Source organism: Sturnus vulgaris, chromosome 8, assembly GCF_052056855.1.
Source record: "Sturnus vulgaris isolate bStuVul1 chromosome 8, bStuVul1.hap1, whole genome shotgun sequence".
Taxonomy (NCBI): Eukaryota; Metazoa; Chordata; class Aves; order Passeriformes; family Sturnidae; genus Sturnus; species Sturnus vulgaris.
This window is the reverse complement of record NC_142250.1, coordinates 25813757-25839220: the sequence shown is the minus strand read 5'-3', so window position 1 is coordinate 25839220 and position 25464 is coordinate 25813757. Positions and strand designations below refer to the sequence as shown.

At 54.2% G+C, this 25464-nt stretch overlaps 4 protein-coding genes across 6 annotated transcripts in view; 1 reads left to right on the top strand and 3 right to left on the bottom strand.

Annotated features, from left to right (window-relative positions):
* Positions 1 to 9110, bottom strand: part of CNNM2 (cyclin and CBS domain divalent metal cation transport mediator 2) — a 118185-nt gene extending 109075 nt beyond the window's left edge. For both annotated transcript variants that reach the window (XM_088169285.1, XM_014883748.2), the window contains exon 1: positions 7526 to 9110. In XM_088169285.1, the coding sequence (XP_088025411.1) occupies positions 7526 to 9095 (1570 nt within the window). In that variant the 5' untranslated portion in view covers positions 9096 to 9110. The remainder of the gene's footprint in view (positions 1 to 7525) is intronic.
* Positions 9111 to 12090: 2980 nt separating this feature from the next.
* Positions 12091 to 16450, bottom strand: AS3MT (arsenite methyltransferase). The gene is given in 12 exon segments (XM_088168523.1): positions 12091 to 12293; positions 13097 to 13231; positions 13623 to 13765; positions 13871 to 14002; positions 14091 to 14172; positions 14408 to 14477; positions 14753 to 14889; positions 14962 to 15112; positions 15218 to 15345; positions 15854 to 15877; positions 15879 to 15920; positions 16232 to 16450. Coding segments are annotated over 12 exon segments (1359 nt in total). The 3' UTR covers positions 12091 to 12197.
* A 317-nt stretch (positions 16451 to 16767) lies between these two features.
* On the bottom strand, positions 16768 to 20030 carry BORCS7 (BLOC-1 related complex subunit 7). 2 transcript variants are annotated; one of them, XM_014883825.2, is made up of 5 exons: positions 19839 to 20030; positions 19389 to 19451; positions 18881 to 18924; positions 18447 to 18467; positions 16768 to 17996 (listed from the first exon to the last, which is right to left on the bottom strand). In XM_014883825.2, the coding sequence occupies exons 1-5, from the start codon at positions 19977 to 19979 to the stop codon at positions 17945 to 17947; spliced, it is 321 nt and encodes a 106-aa protein (XP_014739311.1). In that variant the 5' UTR covers positions 19980 to 20030; the 3' UTR covers positions 16768 to 17944. The 2 variants fall into 2 exon arrangements, with proteins under 2 accessions (XP_014739311.1, XP_088025410.1); XM_088169284.1 differs by lacking the exon at positions 19839 to 20030 and adding an exon at positions 19640 to 19802 and having other exon boundaries at positions 19329 to 19451.
* Positions 20031 to 20172: 142 nt separating this feature from the next.
* On the top strand, positions 20173 to 24360 carry CYP17A1 (cytochrome P450 family 17 subfamily A member 1). Its single transcript, XM_014883760.2, has 8 exons — positions 20173 to 21177; positions 21671 to 21809; positions 22327 to 22556; positions 22759 to 22845; positions 22936 to 23145; positions 23390 to 23559; positions 23644 to 23747; positions 23993 to 24360. The coding sequence occupies exons 1-8, from the start codon at positions 20698 to 20700 to the stop codon at positions 24259 to 24261; spliced, it is 1689 nt and encodes a 562-aa protein (XP_014739246.2). The 5' UTR covers positions 20173 to 20697; the 3' UTR covers positions 24262 to 24360.
* Positions 24361 to 25464: the final 1104 nt, after the last annotated feature.

The window sequence follows — 25464 nt, the reverse complement described above, 5'->3', positions numbered from 1 at the left end:
TGCAACTCCAGTGACAAGTCAAAAGAACATTCAGTTCCTCTCCAAGCATGATGGATGCCACTGCCATCTCTCCTTCCGCTATTGCAACTTTGTGTTTCAGGCTGGAGTGTCAAATAGGAACCTGTTTTTTTTAAGCCCACTTAGTGAAAGACTGTATGGTTTGGTATCTTGGAGTCATAACATTAGAGGGGGTTTTGGTGGGTTTCTTGTTGGTGTTTGGTTTTGCAATTGGGGGTTTCTTTAAGAAGCTCTGGGTAAACTTCAGTTCCTCTGCCTCAACTCATAACAACATGTTTTACAGAATCAGAACTTTATTACTCCGTGTTGTACAAAAAGCTATTTAGAACACTATAGGAACACCTCACCTGTTCCAAGCTATTCCTTTCTCTTCCCTACATCTACCTCTCTGTAAGACCACCTACCTGAAAGTGATGAGGTCATCTCTTCCCCCTATAGTTCTTTAACCAGTCTTTCTTTCCATGTCCTTCTCACAGAGGCTTTGTATATCATCACACCTAGCCCTTGTTTATTCCCAGTACAGCTTATTCTACCAACTATTAGGCCATGCAGATTTCTTAGCCAAGGGAAAAGGTACATTCCTCCAGAAGAAGGTTAATGACAGATTTATGTGTCTCATTTTCTATTACTATATATTGGTAAAAAGTGAAACAAAACCTCATTGCTTGATAGTCCTGAAATGACTCAGTGACCTTGGTAGGAGCCAGGCTGGATTAACCACCTGGTATGGACTGTTAGCCATGTGCTGTGGGCAGCAGCTCATTAGCACCAAGTATTTACACTCCTATTTGTAGCTGGTAGGCTGTAATTCAGGACCTTGTCAAATTAACAAGAGTGCCAGGTTGCACTCACTGGGGTATGGTTCAGAGTACTCTATGTTGAGGGCTAGTTTTACAAGCTCCATTAGTGAAATTGGAAGGGACTCAACAGTAGAAGTGCCATTGGCCTACCTAGACTGGCAATTGCACTACAGCTCTGTAGAGGCACATAAGCAAATGCAAAAGTGAGCTCTTGTTAAGTATTAATGAAAAAAGCACAGCTTGGTGGTCTACAGACTCACTCAGCACTGCTTGGCCGCTGCTTTCTCTCTTGTCCTACTTGATCCTGATTAAGCTGCTGCAAGACTGACTGAGGACTCTTAATATTGAGCAGACATTAAATGTCTAAAAGAGGTTAAGTATTGAGACATCGAATCCTCCAGGTCTTAACCCCTGTGCACTAGGATGTGTGCCCTCCAAGTGAGCAAGACAAAAATCTGACACCAGACAACACCAAGAAGATGAGTAGATCTTGTCACAGTCCAATGGCACTGATGGTCCAAGTTAAGCTGCCTAATAACCCCCACAATACTTCCCCCCATTTTAATGATTCCTTCAATAAAACAGGGAGGACACTCAGGCTCATAACACATATGAAGTATGAGGTGGCTCACACCCTCATTTCCTAAATTACCAGCTACAGTGATACCATAGCATGACAAAACAAAACCTTCATTTGGATGGCTTCATACAGAACTGACAATCAGAAATGTACTTCTAGATTCACCTCTCTCTGCCACTAGCACTACACAGCTACAGAAGGAGACACCCACTACTGATGTTTCTGTGCAAGAGCTGACAAAGGTTTAGTGTTGATTAGACTTGCTCACAGAGAGAAATAAGCATCTAGGGCTATTTAATAAAGACAGTATCTTTAGTCACAGAACTTCCTGAATCACAGCCTGATGAGATCAGTAAGCTTCCGTGGGGAACAAAATAAATTGGCTCTTTTCTAATACTTTCTCTAAGCAGCCCCAGCCATTGTCAGAAATGACCTACTGCAGAGGATTCGCTGTTATTGTTCTTATGCCCTCAGAGTCAACTGAAGTTCACTGAGAAAATGTTCTGCTCCTCAGAACCTCATGTCAGCAGAGAAAAAAATGAAACTCGGAAAAAATCTCAGACCTGGAAGGACACTGATGGTTAAACTACCTGATCAGTTTCCTACACTAATGAATTTTCTCAGAAGTTGATATTCTGCCTCTTTGGTCTATCCTGCTCCAAAACTGGCTGTGAAATCCTTGGCTGAACAGACTGACCTGAAGTTTACATCTGTGCCTATTACAGATAACAGGCACAGAGAAAGCAGATAGGAGCATGGCTCACTTGTGGTAGAATTCACTCCCACCAGCTTCAACACAGGAAAGCATTTGCTAACTGAGCAAACAGCTGAGGGGAGAAAAAGGCAGCTTCTTGTGTTTGTCAAATGTCAAATTGGTTAAAAAGCAATCAAAGGATCATATTCAACACAGGCATCAAACTCAAACTTCTATTGCTCAAGCCATTTAATTCACTTCCTGCTCTCCCTGCCAGCCACCTGAAATACGTTTCTTCCAACTCTCAGCAGCAGGAGGACTCCACAGCTGGGCTCCTCACCAAGGCTGCTCTCCTAGTAGCCTCTCTTCTCCTGGTCCCCATAAAATGGTCCCAGCAGGGAGCCCAGGAAGAACTGGAGCTGCTCCCTGATGCATTCCCCTTGGAGCCTCTCCCTCAGCATACCAGCAGGAGGGCTGCCTGCAGTAACCCACATCCGCTGCTCTCCGCTGGAACGAGCACGCATCCCCCAGGAGCTCTGCAAGGCCAGCAAAGCTCTTGGCAGTGCAGTACCTGCGGGTGCTGCGCTGTCAGACAGCCAAGGAACAGTTTGTCACGAGGCAACCCCCACCCCCACGTGCAATTTTTGTTCAGGGAATAAATCTGCAGGCATAGCATGCTAAGACTTCTGTTTCTTGGCGGCAAATTCCTTCCCACCTACCACTCCCCTACTCTCTTCACACAGAAAAGTCTCCACACTGGACCTCCTCAACATTCTCTCTGTTATATGAATTTCCCCAAAAGGATCAGAGGAGGTGCCTTTTATTAGCTAAGCAGCCTTGAAAACGATATTGTTTTCCAAGAAGTTTTACGTGCCTTTCATAATCCTAGAAAGGATTTATGTAGTTTCTTCCAGTTTCTCGTAATGCTGCAGTCACAGGGTTACACGGAAAAAGTGCCCAGGAGACAGACAACCTGCTGGATAAACTAGAAAGTGAGCATTCAGACCTACTAAGTCAAAGCTACTCAAGGGAAGACTGGACTCAGATTCAGCAGGTCATAAAACTTGAAAGGAATCAGGAAAGAAGCCACCTACAAACCTGGATTAGAGCTGCACCAGAAAGATAAATGCCCTAATAACAAAGAAAAGCCCCTCAGACCAAGTGGCCTAATAAAAGAAAAAACCCTTAAACCAACAATAGTAATGGAGAACTTTGGATCCCTGGGCTACAAATTACTTGCTATCCTACCTGTTTCCAAAAGAGGATCTATGTGCTCAAAAGAAAAGTAGGTCTAGGTATTCTCTACACTCAAAAGTCAGGGGTTTATGTTTCAGGCTGCTAGGACCTGGTTTTCTTTCAAGGGGGAGGAGGAACTAGGAAAGAAATGGACAACATTTTTCCCCAATGTCCACTCTAAATCAACCACCAAACATACGTGCTACTAATACCTGACAACACAAGACCAACAGAGCCTGAACAAAGTATCATCAAGCTAAATCTGACAACGTTTTTAGAAATAAAAAGTCTTTTAAGGTCCAGTTGGCAATGATTTTAATAAGGAATCTAAGAGTTTTCTCAAGGCTGCCATGTGATTCAGAAAATGAGAGCTCAGAACTGCCACACAGTTACTGTGGCTTCTTTACAACAGGTTATTAAGCTCTGATCTGTAGTATAAAATAATAGTGGAAACAGATATAAATAAGATCAAAACATTTGTCTCAAAGTCCCCAGATAAGGAGGACTCCAACTGAGAAACTGCTGCCCTCCAAAGCCATCCAGGCCACCAGGAACACAGCTGTAGAATGGCTGGCGGAAAGTGGGCCAATCTTGAAATATTAGTATTACAACATGAGGCTTTTCAAGCTGAATTTTTGTAGCTCCAGCAGACAGGAAGCTAGAAATAGAATGCTTTGGATTTAGGATCACACAGACAGAGATCTGCCTGTGAAAAACACCAAGAGCAAGTGCCAGAGAGCATTTAAGCAGAGACCTAGGGAGACTGTCAAAAAGCAACAGAAAACAAGGGAAAAAAAATTTAAAAAGCAGATCCACACACATGTCGAAAAGAAAAAGATCAGTGGAGACTGTTCATCATCTTCTTTCCAAAAATGACTCTGTGGCTCAATCAATCCCTGCTGCAGAATTGGAACCACAACACAAATAAGTCCTGGAACAGGTAACGCCTTGCTCCACTTTATAGCAATGGCCAATATTGGATCAGCTGGGAGTGAACTCATTTCAAATGAGATACCTCTTTGCTCTGAGCAAAGTCAGGCAGGTCCTTTCCTAGGCCAGTAGAAAAGGTACCTTAGACTCCCTTGCATTAAATTTGAATGACTGAATTTAAGTTAAGTACTCAGTCTGCTCAACCTGTACACAGGTGGATTTGACAGCTCTGTAGAAGTTTAAGGTCTGTTTTTAGAACAGAAAAATCACACCTATTTCAAAAGCTACTTATTTATTTTCAAGTAAACTGTGCTTTTTAAAGGAGAAGCTTGTTTGTGGACTGCTTCAGGAATCATGTTTATTCACACTTTAGGAGATTAGAGCAGCAAGGGGGTGGGAATGTGCTGAAGCTCTCTTAAAATTAAGTTTCTTGCCTGGCAGCATGAAATTGAAACAGATACCTATTTTGCAATTGTGATCAAATAATGCTAATGATAGGCCCACCCCCAAATCCTCCAGCTGTTCAGCCTAAGCACTAGAACAACCAGAGAATTACCAATTTCATCTTCTGCAACAGTATAAGGACATATATCCCGCTGTGTTTGGCTTTTAACTGCCTCTTTGTAAACCTCCATTCCACATTCAGGTTAAGAAGGCTTTGCTTCTGCTGAAAATATGAGTTTCAAAACCCCACCTACTCAGCTAATTGCCAAACTTACAAGAAAAAACCCCATCCTTTCTCCTCAAATAACTGTATTAACTGACAGCACTATCACATGAGCAGCCTGTTGCACCCGACAGTGGTAGCAGAGGCCTGGGTATCAAAAAGGACACACTTAGGAGTTTTGAAGCAAGACGGCTGTGGCAGAAGATCAATGTGATGGGAAGGGAATGATTAAAAACTGTAAACTTCTTTATTTCCAACACTCTACTGGAAAGCAACATGCAATTTGATTCTCACCCTTAATTTGTACATTCTCATGGGAATTTGGCAAGGCTGCTCTGAAGAAGAAAGCTGGAAGAGCTCTTGCAAAAGACAGTGCGCTATGCCAGATCAAGCCAGCTATCAGTTATTTACATTCATTTCAAAGGACACAAAGGAAGCCACTTATTTCCACTATATCTGCACTTTTTAAAGAGAAACCAGTTAGGACAAAGCTGATCCTAACACAGGGCTTGCCCATACAGACCAACCAGCATAGTGACTCTGGAGTAAACATTTAAGTATGCTCAAACTAGTCTGAATTAATTCCCAACTACAGAGACTATTCTAGGACTCAGCAATCTCAGGAGGGAACACACACGTTAGGAGATCATCCTGAACTTGTGCTACTGGATGTTTCCTAGCACAGGCAAGAGACTGGCTACCAGGGAAAGTGATCTCCAGTCTGCACCTTCCAAGCCACCCAGGAGAATTTTTAAGCAGCCTATTTTAAGCACCAGTTTTAGGAACTCTAAGGAGGAATTTGGCTTAGCCACTCTCGCCGGATTAAAGCACATAACTAATTCTCCCAGCTGTTAAATAAAAGGACTGCTATGCTAACACACAGGAGTGCATTCCATCCTTTCAGACCAGGGAAATAAACTACGAACATAACATGCATTTCTTCAGACACATTGCTGCATACAGAACTAGAGAACACCCACAAGTCTCACTACAGGCTAAGAACCCTATTGTGCTATCTGGAGTCTGAACAACAGGGACAGAGGGGAAGAACCACCACACTTTACTCACATATACAGCAAAATTCACCTTAACCAGCCAACAGTTGACATCGTTGAGTTTCCCACATCCAAGCTGCAGATCCTGCAGCATAGAAACCACAGCTGAGGGAGGCTCTCCCTCATCTCTCCTTCAACACCTTCAAAACCAAGTAAGACTTCCCCATCTCTACACATAGGCTGAAAGAGATAAAGATAACCACTGCTGCACTGATCAGTAAAAAGAAGGAGTATGTCCGTCTTCTACCTACAAAGATGAAATAAAGATAAGGTAACCCTCCAAATCCCCAAAACTGAGTTAAGCAGGATGAAGAAGATCTAATGCCATGACACAAGAGCTTAGCATGTGGACAAAATAGCAACTGAAACTTCAGTCATAATTTAAACTTACCTGTAAAGAACATTCATCAATGCACAAAGGTTTTTTCCAAGGTAACTTAGGCAGTTAATAAAAGGTAAGCTCAAATATTCCCTATTAGATTTCCTCTCTCAAGCAAATCAACCCCAGGAACCGAGCTGTTCCGTGGTGATTTGATCAGATCTCCCTGGGTAGGAACAGTCTGGTGGCACTCCAAATAGCCTTTTTCCAGCACAGGAGTCCACACATCCAAACGGTCTGAAATTTCTCAACTTCACAACCACTTTAAAAGCCCCCTCCTGCACAGGCCACAGAGCATTATTATTTGGCTTGCAGAAAGGAACAGATTTAAAAAAAAAAAAAAAAGATGTTTTTCCCTTTCTCATAAGCAACAGCTTCTAACTAGAATTAAGATGCACTTGTCAAGTCAGCACCACCTACAATCAAGAGATTGAGGCAGAAAGCCTCAGTCCCGTTCTGATACACAAGCTACACCAGAGAAGTAGAAAGGGTCACATCTCCGGTGAGCCTGTGGTCCTGAAGCACAGGGTAGCCTGGGGAAAAAGAGCTGTAACTCTGAAGTGCAGCACCAGCAGGTGCTTTGGAATATATTTGAAGACACTGAAATTATTTGAGTTACAAGATCAAAGTGTCAATCAAAGTAACTGGAACACGAGCAGAGAGCTGAGGTCGTCTGGCTGAGCCTATGAATGGAGCTAAAGCGCCTTGTTTATCTCAGCACGTGTGTGCACTGAGCCTGAAAGGCACCCAAGCAGCCCACCCACTCCTCCCCATCAGGCCAGCTGAAAAAGCACAGAGAAGACACAGCCAAGGAATAGGCGCAGATTCCCGTCAGTGGTTCTCACTATAACAGACAGATGAGTGGAAAAAGCAAGAAGGAAAACAACCTTGCTTGGCACCATGCCCACACACACATCCCAGTGCAGTGGAGGAAAAAAGGCTGGGGGCACATCCCAGCCGTGGATCAGCTTTCTGGCCCAGGGAAGGAGCGGATCTGGCAGATACCTAAATACCCGTCACTCGCAGCCCAGAATGCACTTTCCCACAGCCTTCTGTGAGCAGGAACCCAAAGCTCCCTGAGGAGATCCCTTGCTGCAAGCAGGTGGATGCTGACCACCACCGAGCAGCACCTCCCCACCCCACACCTGCCACTGGCACGAGCCCACCTTTCTTGAACTCCTCCAGCATGGCATCGAGCTTGGTGTCATTGAAGACAAAATGCAGTGGGTGGTTGTAGAAGCGGGTGATGGTCTTGAGTGGCGTGCAGTCATCGGGGTCCACAAAAGCCAGGTCCTTAACGAAGAGCAAGTCCACGATGTTGGAGCGGTCGCCCTCGAACACAGGGATGCGGGTGTAACCGCTCTCCATGATCTCGGACATAGTGTTGAAGTCGAGCACAGCCTCGGCAGCGATCATAAAGCAGTCTCGGAGGGGAGTCATCACGTCCTCCACAGTCTTGGTGCGCAGTTCCAGGGCTCCTTGGATAATGTTGAGCTCCTCCTTGACTAGATCATTATAAGGGTCGGTGACCCGCAGCATCTCCAACAACTTCTCACGGTTATAGACCGTGCCGATCTCCTGGCCCAGGACACAGTCCAGCAACTTGCTGACAGGGTAGGAGGCCGGGAAGGTCATCATCATGAAAAACTTGGTGAGGAAGATGGTGTTGGCGCCCACGGCCAGGCCGTGCCGAGAGCAAATAGCCTGCGGCACGATCTCGCCGAAGATGACGATACCGATGGTGGAGACCACCACGGCCACCAGCCCAGAGCCGGCAATGTCATCCAGCAGGATGGTAAGCGTGGTGTTGACCAGGACATTGCCCAGCAGGAGGGAGCACAGCAGGTAGTTGCCCTGACGCCGCACAGGCTCGATGCGCTTGGCGTAGTTCTTCTCTTTGTCCGTGCCACAGTTCTGCACGATGCGCAGTTCCATGGGGTCCAGGGCCATCAGGCCCAGGTTGAGGCCACTGAACATGCCCGAGAGGCACAGGAGGAGCGAGATGAAGATGACCTGCAGCCAGAAGGGCAGCAGGAACTTCTTCTCCTCGCCCACGATCATCTTGGTGTCCTCGCCGTCATGGTAGATCCAAGTGGTCTCACCCCAGGGCGGGGGTCCCGCCGGGCCCTCGGCGCCTGCCAGCCCTCCGGGAGCCCCGGGCCCCAGGGCGGCGGCGGCGGGGGCCGAGACGGAGGTGCACAGGTAGTAAGACTTGCTCTTCTCCGTTTTGCGCAGGGGCTTAATCTCGATCTCGATGATGCCCGAGGTGCGGCGGTTGAGCACGATGTGCGGCAGGATGATGATGTCCGAGGTGCGGATGCCGCAGCGCTGCGGGGCCCCACTGCCGCCCGCCGACCCGCCGCCGCTCCCGCCACCGCCGCGCCCCGCCGGCCCCGCCGCCGCCCGCCCGCCCCGCCGCCGCTCGTGCTCCGTGAAGGCGATGCGCGACCACGTCTCGTTGTTGATGTTCTGCCCGTAGACCCGCAGCTTCACCCGCGTCCGTTCGCTCACCCGCAGCGCGCCCCCCTCCATGAAGGAGACGTCGTCCGTGTCCTCCAGCCGCAGGCCGATGATCACCGTCTCCTCCGCTGCCGGCGGGGGCACGACGGCGGCGGGCGGCGCGGCAGCAGCGGCGGCCGGGGGCCGCCGGCCCAGGCAGCCGCCGAGCAGCAGCAAGAGCAGCACCCGCGCCCCCCGGCCGCCCCCCGCCATGTTCCCACCGGGCAGCGCGGCCATCTTTAGTCAGGGCTCGGCGCCGCCGCGGCCCCGCATCACCGCGCGGCGCCTGCGGCGTGCCCCGGCTCCCCCGACGGCGGCGGTGGTGGGCGCGGCGGGCGAGGCGCGGGCTCGGCTGCCCGCGGGACCCGACGGGCGGCGACTGCCGGGCCGGGCCGACCAGCGCCGCCTCTACCCGCGCCCGCCCCGCCCCGCCCCGCCCGCCGTGAGGGGGAGGGGCCTCGGCCCGGCGTCGCCAATCAGCGCCCGCCTGCTCGCCAATCAGAGACAGGTCACGCCCCCGCCGCGCCCCGCCCTCTCCCCGGCCCCGGGGGCGCGTGACTCCGGTGTGTACGCCGGGCGCGCGGGGGCGGGGCCGGCTGTGCGGCCGTGGCCAATGGCGACGGCGCTAAGGGCCGAAGGGGGCGGAGCCTTACGGGGGGCGCGACCAATGGGGGTGCTGTGCGGCCGGCGTGCGCGGCGCTCGGCAGGAGCGGCCCCGGGAGCGCCCGCGCCGAGGCAACGGGCGGCCGGAACGGGCCGGGCGATCCCGCTTCCTCCTCCTCTCCCGCCCGGCCCACGGCGACCGCCGCTCCCCTCGGACCCGCCGCGCCTCTCGTCCCCTTCAGCGGCCCGGGAGCGCCGCCCCGTGTCCACGCGTCGCCCCCGTCGGCGGTCGCGCAGCGCCCCCTGGCGGCCCCGCCGCGCCTCGCAGGCCCGGCCCGACGGGGCGCATCCCGGTGCCTCCCGCCGGGATGTGCTGCGGCGGGGGCGGCTCTCTCAGCCGTGCCCGTCCCCCCAGCCGCCGCCGGTGCAGTACCGTGCGGCGTTCAGAAATGGAGCTGTCGCACTGCGGCCCCCGGGCACCCTCTGCCCCCTCCTCGGTTGTGTCGCGCCTGTGAGAGCGGAATTAACCACTAAATACTGAATACGGACGGGCCGCGCTCCTCCCTTACCTCTGCTCTGCTCCGCCGCCCCGTGCCGGGGGGTTTGGCGCAGCCGCTGAGGACGTCCAGAGCCGCCCCAGTTGTCCCGCTGCGCTCATCCTCAGTTCAGGGATGCATGGAGGGCCAGGAGCCCCGATTCATGAAAGCACCTGTAAATTACCGTGTGCCGTAACACCGCCCTGAGAGCCCGGCTGGTTCCAAGGCTCGGCTGCTGTGCCGCAATCTCAGCTGAGGCAACACACACCCCACACCCGGCCATCATTGCTCCATGTCCGTCAGGGATGAGGGAGCCAGGAAACAGTTCAGCATCCTGGACAGCCAGAGACGAACAGCCATGGGAGCAACCAATGTGGCTTGTGGTGGCTGACACCCTTTAGAGGAGGTAAAACAGCCTCCCTGCTCTTTAAGTGCTTGGAAAATGGAAGAATAAATTGTGCAGGGCAACCCAATACAGGGTGGAGCAGAGCACAGTGTTTTGGGGCTGTAGTCACCAATCTTTCCTGGGCTCATTCAACTTATCCTAAGGGAGTTCCGGTTTGCTCCCCTAAGAAGGTGACAGGTGTCCCTGAACCTAAGTGACACCCTGCTAATCACAGGGTTAGCAGGGACTCAGGAATTCCTTCCCTTTTCCCTCGGAGTGAATCAGACCATCACAACCTCTGGCTACTGCCATCACAACACCCTCTCTGCCTACCGAGTGAGGACACCAGTGCTGCAGAGCTTCACACTAGGGGAACAAGATTTGGGCCATCTCTATAATCACCAAAATGCACAGACTGGGGTGTTGGACAGATCATGTTGGGATTCCTCACATGGGAAGGAGCTGCAGGACCTCCTCTTTTCATACACTGGGGGCTGAAAACCCCAAGGCTGTGCATGCACAAGTAAAGCCAGGCAGAGAGGACATCACTGCATCCACAGCCAGGTGAGGACCTCTAATGAGCCACATCAAAGTCGAGTTCTCTTAGCTGCTTCCTCCCTGACATGCTGAGAATTTGGGAAAAACATAGTGCTATGCAAATGCAGTGACATTTGAGCTGTGGCCTTTTTCTATATGCACAGAGCGGGGATCTCGCTGTGGGTGCAGCTCTTCCCAGGCAAGTTGAAAGGCCACGCCAGGGACTCATGTCTTTTTAATGAAGGGATTTGCAGGTAGGATCCCCCCTGCTCCACCTGCTCTCCCACTGGGAAGGCTGTCTTTGATAGCAAGACCTAATTGCTGCAAACCTCCCAGGATGAAATGTTTGGGGATTTGGATAAAGTCTTTGTAAGTAATCTAGGAAGAGGACTGGGGTGGGGTGTGTGTATTAAACAGCTTCTTCCTCCCAAGGTCCCATCGGTGAGGTCATTCCACACAATTTCAGAACAATTTCAGGTGTCCTGAACACCTGGACCCTCCTCTGCCACTGCTACAGCAGAGCATCCTTGACACTGATCCCTGTTTCTTTTTGAACCCAATTTTTATTGGGCTTTGCTTCTTAACTTGCCCCATGCCACAGCAAAATGATGCTTAAATATCAGAGATAGTAAATTTGGTCCCTCCTGGAAAATCACTGGGTGACGAGGGGTGGAAATGGTCCCTTATTTCTAAGTTTAGCTGTTCAGCAGCCTTCAGCCTTTCCCAAACACCTTGTGCAGGCCAGGTCCTGTAGGATTCATGCTGGACAGCAGGAATGCAGCCCATCACCTCCCACCACAGCCTAAAAGCCCTTTCACCTTGCTCTTTGCCTGCTGTGGGATGCAGCTGGATGTGTTTCTGCTTTTTCAGAATTGCTCTATTTCCCTGCAAAACACTGCAGGTGTGATGCCTACAGGGGACTTGGGGCTTTACAACTAAATGGAGTCCAGGGGAAAACAGAAATCTCTGATGCTGCACAGGGAAAGAGAGAGAAATCCCCATCTCCTGGAACAGGCTGCAGGGCAGCGAGACAGAGACTGTCCTTGCCTGTGCACCCAAGCCAGCAGCCACTGCTAGCCCCACAGTGAGGGGACCCACAGGACAGGTCCTCAATGCAACCAGGCACAACCCACAGCACCCACAGCCCTGTGGCAGATACAAGCACACAGCCTTTGAGCTCAGACATGTATTTGCTCTCTGGTGGAAGATGTTATTGGAGCCATGTCCTCTCGCCCCGCTGACTTCCAACACTGGTGTGGGGACACCACCTGCCACTGATCAGCACTCTGGGGGACCACAAGTGCCACCAGGACAGCAGGCAGGACCTGGGGCTGTCAGTCGCTCCAGCAGCTGGAAGGGATCACGGATCTTCTCCTGAAGGACAGAGAAAAACCCCGGGCAGGATCTGGCCAGTGGGAAGCAAGAGGCACCTGGCTCAAACCTTGTCAGCAGAGCAACCCAAGCAGACCTTCCTTAGCTATCATAGGGGGCAGCTCCTGGGTCACTCCAGCTGCTTTTCCCTGCGGCAAGGAAGAAGCCAAGAGCTTGTCTGGGACTTTGGCTCTGCTTTTATCTGAGAAATGCCTCCTGCTTGGACAGAGACCTGAGAAAATCTCTCCTTCCTAAGTACAAGGCTGTATTTCAGGGATACACAGCTGCAGGGTGTTATCTCCCTTGTCTCTCCTGGCCCAACTACAGGCTAGAGAGACCACCAAGGAGAAGAGAGAGGCTTCCAGCAGATAGAATGCTTTGTGCTGCAGGGTCAGGGTTGGCAACCAGGGCCAATCTGCTCTTCCATCAGCAGGCGGGAGAGCAATGGGCAGGAAGAAACTGTGGGGATGGGCCATCATGTCCCTGGGGCAGGCTGTGTACAGCCATTCCCTCAGGGGAGACCTCAGGGAAGTCCAGCTGTCAGCCTCACCAGTCCACATGGACATGCTGGGGTGGTTAGAGTAGACTTCTCTTTGGAGGGCTCCAATTTGGGTAGGGGTACAATTTGTCTCGACTCAGGCACCAGGCATCACTCTTGGTGTTGCATGAACTCCTGCCTGGCCCAGAAGGACTCAGGTGTCTTGGTATCATGCCACAGCCCTTCTGATACCCCATAGCAACTCTGATGGCGTGGGTCACCCATGTCCCAATTCCTCAACCCAGCCACGGAGCTGCCCTCTACCAACCTTCACTCCCTTGGAACAGCAGCCCTGCAGTGCTGCAGTGTTGGCTCTGCCAGCTCGGATCAGGAACTCATCTGCAAATCTGGAGCTCTGTAAGATCGCAGCCATCTCAGCATCCACATCCACCACCTCTCCTTCCTGGGGGCATAGAGGAATAGTTGCAGGCCTGGGGTCCTGGATATGTGTCCCAGGGGACTCCAGCCACTCAGCCAGATGATGGGGAGAGTGAAAGGAGGAGCACGTCTTGGCCCAAAACCTGAAGAAACACCCACAAAACCCAAGCATCAGGCATCAAACCATTCTGGGAAGCCACCATGGATGTCCTGCTTCTACCTTTACCACAAAGAAGTGCATACATCTCTCTCCCTTTCCACTACATTTGCACTCCCTTGGGTTTACACAGCCCCTTGGCTCCCACCCACCATCCCCTCCACCGAAGTGTGCCCCCCAGATCACAGAGGATGCTGCTGAGTAGCAGCTTTATCGGCTTTAACTCTTCCCTACAGAGCCCCAGCATGCCTCCCCAAACCTTGAAGGTGAAGTTGGCATCAAACACCAGCTCTCGCTCGTGCCCCAGAATCCCACCATTGTAGATGACCTGTCCTGGCCCGGCCCAGCTGCCACCCGGCACCTTGAACAGGCGGAAAGTTGCAGAAACAAAGCGGCAGTCGCCTACAAAGGAGAGGTTGGTGGCTTGAGCACTGAACACCTGGGTTGAGATCCCAGCAGAACTTTCCACAGCTTCCCAGAGCTGACACGCCCTGGCTGGATCCTCACCGACGATGGCCTCCAGCTCCTTGTTGCCAATGGTGATGGGGCTGGCGGTGACCAGGCATGGGGGGCTGAACCCCACCTCCTCAGCAATGCTGTACAGATCTTTCCAGTACAGGGCTCCTGCCAGGCATTCACCTGGCACAGGACATCATAGACATGGGGGATGGAGGCAAAGGTCCAGTCCCCCCATGCCATGTCACCCCCATCCCACAGCCCTACGCACCCCACAGCACCCGGTGCTTCCGGATGGTCTCGCTCAAGCGCTGGCTGGCGTAGATGTCACTGAAGTACATCTCTCCCCCGGGCTGTAAGGCAGCAAGGAGTGAAGGGAGACCTCAGGAAGCAAAGGAACAAAAAGGGCAGGGAGAATGGGGAACCCCCTATTCCTACCCTGTTTGGGACCCTCAGCAGAGATGCCCTCCCCTGACCCCATCCTGCATCCCCGCCTTGCTGGATCCCATTTGCTGCTTCTCAGTGGCACTCCAACAACAGGGCTACCCCAAGCCTGCTTTGCTGCCACAGGCACCAGCCCACCGTCACCTTCAGCACACGGAAGGCCTCCCGCAGCACAGTCCTCTTGTCAGGGGCAAGGTTGATCACACAGTTGGAGCTGTGGAGGACGAGACCAAGGCTTATTTGCACCCTCTTGCACACTTAGCACCACCAGCTGCTGTGTATCCCATCGCTTCACAAAGGGCTTGGAAACACCAATTTGACCATGAAAAGGGCAGTTTATATTCCCAGACTCTAGCCCAGACTCTGGCTTGGGATTTCCCTTTTCCTAACACGTGCTTCTGAAGCAGGTGACCCATTGGGATGCAGACCCAGCCCACAGCCCCAGGAAGCAGCAGGAGTGGGGGTGACTGTGCCCTGCACGGCACCTACATGATAATATCGTAGCTCTCGTCAGCCAGTCCGGCATCACCCAGCTTCTCCATGTAACCATGGAAGAATTCCACATTTGGCTTTCGGTAGCCAAACTTATCCATGTGGTAGGCAATGTGTTTCTTCGCCACCTCTACCTGGCAGAAGGAAGGGAATGTCGTGGGGGAGCTGCTGGGAGGATGAGGGGGAGCTGCAGATCAGTGCCGTACTTGGCCCTCGGTCATATCTATCCCGGTGACGTGGCCCTGCTCTCCAACCAGCTGGCTCAGCACGTAGCAGTCCCTGCCGCTGCCACTGCCCAGGTCCAGAACGCGGCATGATGACAGGCACTCAGGGATCACCAGACCACAGCCATAGTACCTGGGTGGATGCTGAGTTCAGCTGGGTGGAGGTGTCCCGTGGCACAGCCGAGAAGGGGCTGCAGCCCATGGGGTGTGGCAGTGGAGGAGAGAACCTGGGATTTACCTGGCCACCACCTCCTCATGGATGTGCTCCAGAGCATCTCTCACCATCTTGGGAAGGGGCCTGGCTGAGGTGATGCACGCATTGGTTTTGAGATCCTCTGACTTCTGCAGCTCTTTGCCATAGTAATCCTGAGATGAGAAGGACAGAAGCCACTAAACTGTGCCAAGTTGAGCCCTGGGAGTTCCCCATGCTCTAAAACATGGGGGCCATGCCTGCACTCGGCCTGCACATGCCCACATGTCCTCTGGCACTGGCAGTCTCGTTTCCACCCAGCCAAAAACTACACTAAGATCAGGCATCCCTTTGCCCTCATCCTTCCCAGCTCCCTTAGCTCACACGCACTGATGTGTTTGTGCAGGAGGGAATTTAATTCCAATTTTCAGTAACTTTGCAGACGCAGCACCATTTCCCTGGCTGAGAAGGGTGCAGAGAGCAAGGGCAGGGAAATGCCATGTTGCTCAGCCCTCCATCCCTGTGTGGAACAGGAGCAAAGCTGCCAACTGCACCTGGCATTTTCATCTGGGCCCTGAAACAAGCTTTATCCTCTAATAGAAGCAGGAACTCTGGCACAGCCCAGGCACACACCCCCTGCCGAACTGCCCTATCCCTCCACCAGTTCCCATCCGCGCCCCTCACCTGCACCTCCTGGTGGATCTGCTCTCCGCAGGGAGTTGCCACTGCAACGGGAATGTGGGGCTGGTGACTGACACCACAGAGATGGGCACCACTCCCAAGAGCTCTGAATCCCCCTTTTCCCCCAGATACCAGAGTACTTTTTGCTCTTCCCCAGCAGAACCCTGAGAACCCCCCCAAATTTGCAGTCTAATAGGATGCTCCAGGGGGCATCTGACAACATCCCCCCACTCCAAAAAAAACCCAGGCCCAGCTGTCCTGGAGAGATGAGCCCCCAAAGCATCTCTGTAGGGTAAATCCCTCCCCCCCGCTACTTTGCAGAGAGCTCTTGGTCCCAAGGACAGCTCTAGCACCCCCGGCAGAGGCCCTGGGCTGTCTTACTGCCTCCAGCTGCAGCGCCTCAGTTGGACTCTGCCCAGCCTTGGCCACGCTCCTCCCCAATACCCTCTGCTGTCCCAGCATCCCACACTGCCTGGGCCTGGCTTCCGCCCTGGCACCAGCTCCTGCCTGCCCAGGCCCCTGGCACATGGCCCTGCAGGACACAGGCACAGCGAGGGCTGCTGGCCCCACTCCCATGGTGAGCACACTGCCATCATTCATGGTTCTTGCTGCACCCACACCCCCAAAACCCACCCTGCTGCCTGCTCCCCAACAGCTCTGCACCTCCACAGTGCAGCCCTGTCTCTGCTTGCTCCAAAGGCAGGGAGATGCAAATTTAATGCCACAGGACTGCTGCAGCTTCTGAGGACAGGGCCTTGGAAGGGACCAGCCACCTGCAGCAAGGTCACACTGCCTCTGTAAAGCCCTTCGAGCTGAAATGGAATGGGGGATCGTGGGAGGCAGAGACCCACCACCCTAAACAGTCTCCCTGATGCACAGGGACCACCAGCAACAGAATCCAGGACAGACTGCTGCAGTTTGGTGGTGTTCAGGATAGCTTTTATTCCCAGCAAGAAAGTCACAGGGAAAACTCTCATTCACAAAGTGCACCTGCAAAGCTGGGGTCAGAATGTCACCCAAGGCAAAAATACTGGCAGAGATGGTGAAATCTAGCCCAAGAAGGCTCTGCAGCACAGGAGCCAAACTCCAGCAGCATTCCAAAAGGAATGTGGCAGGCCAGTGTCAGCTCTCAGCCTGTCTGCTCCTATCAGCTGGTGAAAACCACACTCAAGGAAACAAGTGCTTCCCGTGCACTTCAAGTGCTCCAGATTAAGTGACTTACCAAAAACAAGACACAGTATTTATAGTTGTTCCTGGATGTGAACAGGTCACTAGTCTTCAAGAGAGCAGAAGAGAACTGAGCACAACAGCTTGTGATGCTCCCCTGCCTGCTTCCCAGACGGGCTTTGGATATGTTCCCAACCAGATACAAACATACACCACAGCCAAGGCTGCTTCATCAGAAGCTGAAGCAGCAGCCCAGGAAAAGGAATGCAGCTGAAGGCTGAATGCAGCACATATGGGCTGGCAAAGCAATGATGTTCCAAACTCTGGTAGAGAGGAAAGTATGATAACCTCTGAGGAGGATGATGGCCAAACCACGTCCAGCTAGGCCACTGGCAGATGTGTGTGCTTAGATTCCTTGTTTCAGTAATCCTGTGCTGGGACTGGCACCTCAGCCTACACTGAAGCACCTCTCATGCACTCAGGCACTTGCAGCTCGCACTGATTAAAATGCCCTAAATAAACTGCACTCTGTGCCTCCTCTGTGGCTAAATACAGCCCAGTGGCAAACTGCAGGCACCTGCATTTAAACGCCATGCCTCAACTCTGCATTTCTTGCCAAACGTGCTGGTGTGGGCTGAGCACCTCACGCTACATGGGAAGTAAGCAGACACAGGAATTATTGGGAGGAGCAAAATTTCAGGGAAGTTTGTTTCAGCCAGGTGCAGGTGCATGGGTGAGCATTCTGGAGCAGAGGTGTGGATGCAGGCACACAGGAGGGGCCACATGCCCATAAAACAGAGACTCTGCACATATCCCAGCTCACATCCAGCATCGTCCAGATATAGTTCTGAGCCCAGGGGCTGGAGGGGAGAGGACGCTTCACTCCCTCAGTGCTGGTCAAGATTTCCTCATGCCTTTGGCTTCCCTTCATTTCAGCAAGTGACTCAGCTGGTCCTGAAGGTTTGATGAGCGCTCCACACTAGGCACCAAGCAAGAGGAGATTCATGGTGAGATCTGCTCCCAGACTGTGCTGTGCTACCTGTGCCCAACGGACCAGAGCAGTTCTAGAGCTGACACTACAGCAAGGAGAAACTCTGGTGTCTCCCACCCCACCCCGTGTCCCCACAAAGTAAACCTCACTTCATGCACCCTGCTGTACACAGCTCTGCTCCCACCATCCTCATCTCCTCTCACAAGCAGCCTCACATGCTCTATCACATCAGTGAAACAAAAGGAAGTCTTGGCATGAATTCCATCTCTTCACTCAAATTCCCATCTCTTCACAATACTGAAGCGTTATCCTGCTTGGCCAGCATCTGCCTCGAAGGCAGCTGCAAAAACCTTTCCATTCTGCTTTCCCCCATCCAACTCCATCACCTTCCCCTTTCCATCCCTACAAGCATGTTCCCCAGGTCTTCCCAGAACTCACTTCTTTTGAATTGCTTCTTGCCTAGAAGAGAAAAGGAAAGACAAAAAGAGAATTAGAAAAACAAAATCTCAGTCGTGGTTTATGTTATGTTGGACAAGGGCTCAAGAGGCTAAAACTCCAGGGTGTTTTTGGATTAAGTTCTGGGGGATAGAAGCAGCACTGGCTTCTTCTTAGTCCCAGGTGCATCATACACACTCATGGGAGACACACTGGATGGCAAATAGGAGGCAAAAATTTCAGCTCCCACCCCAAAACAGCCTGAAGAGGGCTGGAAAATTCCAGCTCCAGGACCTGCTCAGCTTTGAAGAACTGAAAAAGAGAGATCAGTCTAAGGTGGTGGCTTCATGCAAAGTCTCTCTGGAGAACATAGAAGGACTGAAGGATCCACTCAGTCCCCAAGAGAAAAGACGTACTTACTGGTGTCCCCTACTTACTGGTACTGTAGATGAGTAGTTATTATGGCCATTTTTCTTAAACTCTGTGGAGAACAAAACAATGAATGAATGTCCACAAAAAGAATGAATGTCCACAGAAATCACAGTGCAAGCTGTCCTAATGCTCCGGGGAGTTCCTCCAGCACAGCCACCACTGTATTGTTGCACTGCCTCCAAAACATCCCGACTGGTATGTGTCAGCAGTGGCACACTTTCCTCTCCTTTCCCAGTAACAGGCAGAGACACTGTGGGCTTTGTTTCAGCCACAGTCCCCCAAGATTTCTGTCAGAGAGGGCACAGCTTGAGGACTGGCCAGCCTACAAGACACCGGGAGTTCAGTGACAATGAGTCTGAGAAAGCACTAAATTATTCTGGCCACCAGTCCTGCTGCCTGAAGTCATGTATTTCCCTCCAGGGCTCCGGTAGCACGGCTGCAAACTCTTCTTACCACCCTCCTCTCCTCCCGTCCCTAGACACATTGCTGCTCGAGCACAAGAACACAGCTCACATCTTCCGAGTGCAAGATGGCATCTTCTTGCATCACCATGTTTCTTGCAGCTTGACCCAGGAGCTACAAGACAAACAGACAGACCAGTCTGAGACACTGCAGCTTTGCGTTTCCCGAGGCCCCCGTGATGGCTGGCAAGATGACACTCGGGGTGACACCGTGCGGGGATCACCGCGGTGCCGTGACAGCACATCCATAGGGAGCGCCTGAGGCACCACTCCCACCTGTCACCCTGGAGAGCTGGCACTCACCCTCCCGCCTGTCACCGCCGAAGTCCCGAGGAGTGCCCAGCCGTGCCCGCATCCCTGTCCCGCTGTCCCTGTCCCTGCCCAGACAAGACGATGTGTCCTCTCCCCAGACTACAGCTCCCAGCATGCATTGCGCCGCCCTCCCCGCTTCCAGCTCCGCTCCGGACCTGTAATCGGCCGCCTGCCAGCACCCGCCGCTCACCTCGGCGCTACGGGAGCCCTTCAGCACCTGCTTAGTGAGAGCGATCACGTCGGTGCCGCAGCTCGTCACCTTCTCGGTCAGGAGCCCCTTCACCGAGTGGCCAAATCGCGCCTGGGCATCCGCCGCGCCCCCCGCCGCCATCTTACCTCGCCCGCAGTCCGCACCGCCTACCCCCGGGAGCCGCTACGGCGAGCGCCGAGGGTCTGAAGACTCGGGAAGGCGCAGAGTCCGTGGTGGTCGGGGACACTGCCGGGAGGAGTTTCTGTTCCCAAAGGACTCCCCCAGGACACCTCATCGCCTCGGGCACGCACACCCACAGGCTGCCCAGCACTGACAAGCACAGACCAAGGCTGACCAGCGCTCCCCAGGGTTTCTCAGCACTACCCAGGGCTGCCCAGCACTGACCAGCGCTGCCCAGGGTTTCTCAGCCCTGGCCAGTACTTCCCCTGTAGTGACCAGCGCTGACCAATGGTACCAGGGGCTGACCAGCATTGCCGAAGGCTGCCCAGCAGTCAAGTGTTACCCTTGTCTCCCAGCACTGACACGAGCTGATTATCAGGGATGCTCCGGGCTTATCAGCATTTCTAGTGCTGCCCATTCCCTCTCGGATCTGTCGAGGCGCTCCCAGGCTGGGGATGGATTCCAGTTCCCTGTCAGACCCCTCCAGCTGTGCTCACAGCACCCAGGACAAACCTCGAGGGCTCAGCTGTCCCCACAGCCCTGGCCCACCACAGGGCCCTAGGGATGGAACCCCAAGGACGGATCCGACCCTGGGTATCCCCTGGCCCCCAGCGCACTGGAAGCAGCTCCCCCATGGCCACCCAGGGTGGCCGTGGCCCTGCTGCCCTCGCCCCCCGCCATGTGCCCACAGCTGCAGAGCTGGCCACGGGCCCAGCGCCCGGCTCCCCCCTCCTTGTCCCCCGATAAGGAGCCGAGCCCGCCTCAGAGTCAAGGAGACGACCCTGCAGCCGCTATAAGGGCCCCCCGCGCGCTGCAGCCCACAGCCGGGCCCGCCATGCCGCTGCTGGGTGCCCTGCTGCTGGGCCTGGCCCTGCTCTGCACCTGGGGGCTGGCCCGCCGGCGGGACACCCTGGCGATGGCCACAGGGACGGGTTTGGGGCGCCCACGGAGTCTGCCAGCCCTGCCGCTGGTGGGGAGCCTGCTGCAGCTGGCCGGGCACCCCCAGCTCCACCTGCGGCTGTGGCGCCTGCAGGGACACTACGGCAGCCTCTACGCCCTCTGGATGGGCTCCCACTATGTGGTGGTGGTGAACAGCTACCGGCACGCAAGGGAGGTGTTGCTGAAGAAGGGCAAAGACTTCGCAGGACGGCCCCGCACCGTGAGTCGGCAGCAGGTTTTGGGGATCCCTTCCCACTGTGGTGTGGGGTGAGGCGGGGGACGCTCCCAAGAAAGACACAGGCACGCAGCAGGGTCCATGTTCCATCCCCATCCTGCCTGCAGCAAGCCAAGGGCAGGGCAGTCCCTCCAGACCCTGTTTCCCAGGGCGAGCCCTGTCATCCTCCATCCCAAGGGTGCCTGTTTTTCCTGCAGCTGGCTGCATCCCTGGGGCACGGGAATGTGGGTTCGGGTACTACCAAGTTCCCTGCATCTCTTAAGTTTCCTGGGCATCCTAGAGCCCCTAACCTTCACATCTGTCCCCAAACTTATTTATCAGTCCTTGGCAGGGGGAAAACAAAGCTCACAAAATGTGCTTTGCCTGCCTGCATTAATCTGTATCCCCTTGGATCATTTCTGGGATGGGGTGAGATGATCATCCATGCCCCATGGTGCTGCCCTGCAGCAGAGTGACCCTGGGACTGCCTGTCCCTCAGGTGACCACGGACCTGCTGTCCCGGGGGGGCAAGGACATCGCCTTCGCCAGCTACGGGCCCCTCTGGAAGTTCCAGCGCAAGCTGGTGCACACTGCTCTCTCCATGTTCGGGGAGGGCTCGCTCGCCCTCGAGAGGATCAGTAAGTGCCTCCCTCCATCCTCAGGCTCCCTCCCAGCTGTGGTTCCCTCCCACACTGTACTTTTTCTTCTTAAGTGCCCTGATTCCCTGAGAACCAAGGAAAGAGAGTGGATCAGCCCATGCCCCCTGGTATCTCCTCAGCTTGCCAGGCAAGGGCTCTGTCCCCCTCCTTATATCCCTGTACTTTACCAACACCTCTCCATGTGTTTTCTACCCTGAACTTTAGTTCCACTCACTCACAGATGGGGAAACTGAGGCATGGAACCAGCTCCCCACTCCACCCAGGAGAACATCCTTGCACATCTCCATTCTCTCTGCTCCTCCCCAGCACCCAGCATTGTCCCTTCTGCCCATCCCAGCCCCTCAGAGCCCAGCCCTGTCTGGGGGGTGCCCTCTGCAGGCTGCACACCCTGAATGAGCAGGGGATTGCTCCTTCCAGCTCCCAGCTTCCCCTTTCACCCCATTGACTTAATCATCACTCCCTCATCACCCTCTGGCCTGCCTCTCCTCCACACCAGTCTGCCGGGAGGCTGCATCCCTGTGCGAGACACTCAGTGCTGTGCAGGACACGGCCCTGGACATGGCCCCCGAGCTCACACGGGCTGTCACCAATGTGGTCTGCTCCCTCTGCTTCAACTCCTCATACCGGCGTGGGGACCCCGAGTTCGAGGCTATGCTGGAGTACAGCCAGGGTATCGTGGACACCGTGGCCAAGGAGAGCTTGGTGGACATCTTCCCCTGGCTCCAGGTGAGCAGGGACATGGGCACTGCCCATTCTTCTCACCTCAGATGAGAGGAAGGAGCTGGGATGTGTCATGTAGGAGCCCCCTGCGTTAGGAGAGTCTCTGTCCTGGTGACCCACAAGAGCCAGTACACTGGTGGGCACAGAGTGCCCTCCAGCCTGCAGGGGCTGGAGGTAAAGCCTATTGCAATGTGCTTTTCTCCCTCAGATATTTCCCAACAAGGACCTGGCCCTGCTGAAGAAATGCCTCCAGGTCCGGGACCAGCTGCTCCAGCAGAAATTCACTGAACACAAGGTGCCAGCAGGGCTAGGACAGGGAGATGCTGGAGCTGGGGTGGTGGACACTGTGCCCAGGACAGCTGGGCTCATGCATGTCCTTCGGCAGGAAGCTTTCTGTGGAGACACCGTTAAGGACCTCATGGATGCCCTCCTGCAAGTGAGACTCAGTGCTGAGAACAGCAGCCCTCCAGAGCCAGGGCTGGAGCTGACTGACGACCACCTCCTCATGACGGTGGGGGACATCTTTGGGGCTGGTGTGGAGACCACCACGACTGTGCTCAAATGGGCTGTGCTCTACCTGCTCCACTACCCTGAGGTAGGGTCTGCACCCTACAGTGGGGGCTTGGGTTCCCTCCAGTATCCCTCCAGGGATGTCATGGGGCTTTGGGGAAGGCAGGTGCCAAAAGAGAACTCAGGCTCTGCAGATAAGCAGTATCAGGCTGTAGGCACTTCTGCCCCACACAACCTGACAGGACATGCTGATGATGCTGGGTGTACTCTGCTGTGCACAGGGCACTCTGCTCCCTGGGCTCTCACACTGGTCTTTGTTTTCCTCCCAGATCCAGAGGAAGATCCAGGAGGAAATGGACCACAAGATTGGCCTGGTGCGTCACCCCCACCTCAGCGACCGCCCACTGCTGCCCTACCTGGAGGCCACCATCAGTGAAGTGCTGCGCATCCGGCCCGTGTCCCCCCTGCTCATCCCACATGTGTCCCTCACTGACACCAGGTGAGACCTCCCTGGGGTACATCCAGTTCATGGGTAGAGACTGTGGGGAGGGAGCCACTGCTTCACTCTGTGTCCACTTTGCAGCATTGGGGAATACTCCATCCCCAAGGGTGCCAGGGTCATCATCAACCTCTGGTCAGTGCACCACGACGAGAAGGAGTGGGACAAGCCTGAGGAGTTCAATCCTGGTGGGTTGTGTGATCCCCATCCTCTCCTGGGCCAGGGGATGGCTGGATGGGTGCAGCAGGAGAAGCTGAGCCCTGGGGGAAGCTTGGTGCTGGGAGGTTGGATGCTGCTCTTGCCTGTCTGGGGCATTTGCACCTCTCTGCTCCTGCACTCCTGGGAGGAACACATGTGCAATGAACTTGGGCAGGTCTCAGGCAGAAGGAAGGCATTACCCTGCTGATGCCAGTGGTGCCCCTTTCCCTTGCAGGCCGCTTCCTGGATGAGCGGGGCCAGCACATCCATTCGCCCTCACCCAGCTACCTCCCCTTTGGAGCTGGGATCCGTGTCTGCCTGGGAAAAGTTCTGGCCAAGATGGAGCTCTTCCTCTTCCTGGCCTGGGTGCTGCAGAGGTTCACACTCGAGTGCCCTGAGGACCAGCCCCTGCCCTCGCTGGAGGGCAAGTTTGGTGTGGTGCTGCAGGTGCAGAAGTTTCAGGTGAAGGCCAGGCTGAGGGAGGCCTGGAGAGTGGCCTCATGATGGAGAGGAGCCCTGGATCCCAGGCAGGGGGGTTGGGGGGTGGGACCACAGAGGCTGCCCCGTGGCTGGGGGGTTGTCCAGATAAAGCTATTCCCAACACAGCATGGCTCCAGCTATTTTTTTGGGCAGGAGATGAAGGGCAGGGTTAAGTGTGAGATGTATGGTGACCCCACAACTTGCTGGGAGCACTGTGCTCAGCTGGGAGCCTGTGGCCTCTCTGCAGCAGCATGGCAGCTCCTGCCTGTTCACTGTCCTGAGCACTCACTGTCTGGCTGGATTTTGGCAATCGCTCCAGCAGCAGCAGCAGCAGCACAACCTTCCTGTAACGCAAGGGGCCGTGTTTGCTTTGCTTTTGCCAAAAACTACTGTGCCATGGAGGGCAGCGTGTAATTAGGTTTCTGGTTCTCTATTACTTGACCTCTTAATATTTAACTAAATAGTTGCACAGCTATGGCTCAGGGCCCCTGGAGGGAAAGCAGCCAAGGCAGAGGGGAAAGCCCCACAGAGCCCAAGCACAATTTGACACCTCAGCCCTGCACATCCCCTCATTTTTTCCCTACCCTCTCTCTTGCTAGCAGGCAGGAAAACAGACATAAACTTCCCCACCACTGAACCTCCTGCTCAGTGTGTATGAATTATTTCAAACCCCCAGCACCTGGCTTTCATGCAGCCCCTTCACACCAGCATCCGATGCCAAACGGGTCCTGTCAGCCTGTGGCATGAAGGTGATGATGATGGCACTGCATTTGCAGCCTGGCACAGCACCGGGAGCATCCTCTCCCCTCCCGGTCCATTTCCCTGGGGACTCAGGGTGGTAGGGAGGAGCTGGAGGAAGAACTGCCACGCACATACCTGTCCCAAGGGCAATCCCCAAGCTAATTTGAGCAGCTGACCCACCAAAAGCTGGGCAGAGGGAGCACAGCAGGAGCCCAGCCTCACTGCTGCTGCACAGAGTCTCTGATGGCTTCTAAGGGCTGGACGCCACATACCTTCCTGCTTTCCTGCCTGTTTCCATCACACCAGGGGTGCCACTGGGTGTCCAATCCCTCCACTTCTGCTACAACACACGGAAACTGTATGGGTGAAGGGGGACGGGACTAAGAATGGGCTTTGGGAAAACATGATGCTCTGGGCTTCCCTGGGGATTGGGACCTCCATGCAACCTTGTCCTTCCCCTGCCCCAGATCCTGTCAGTTGCAGGAA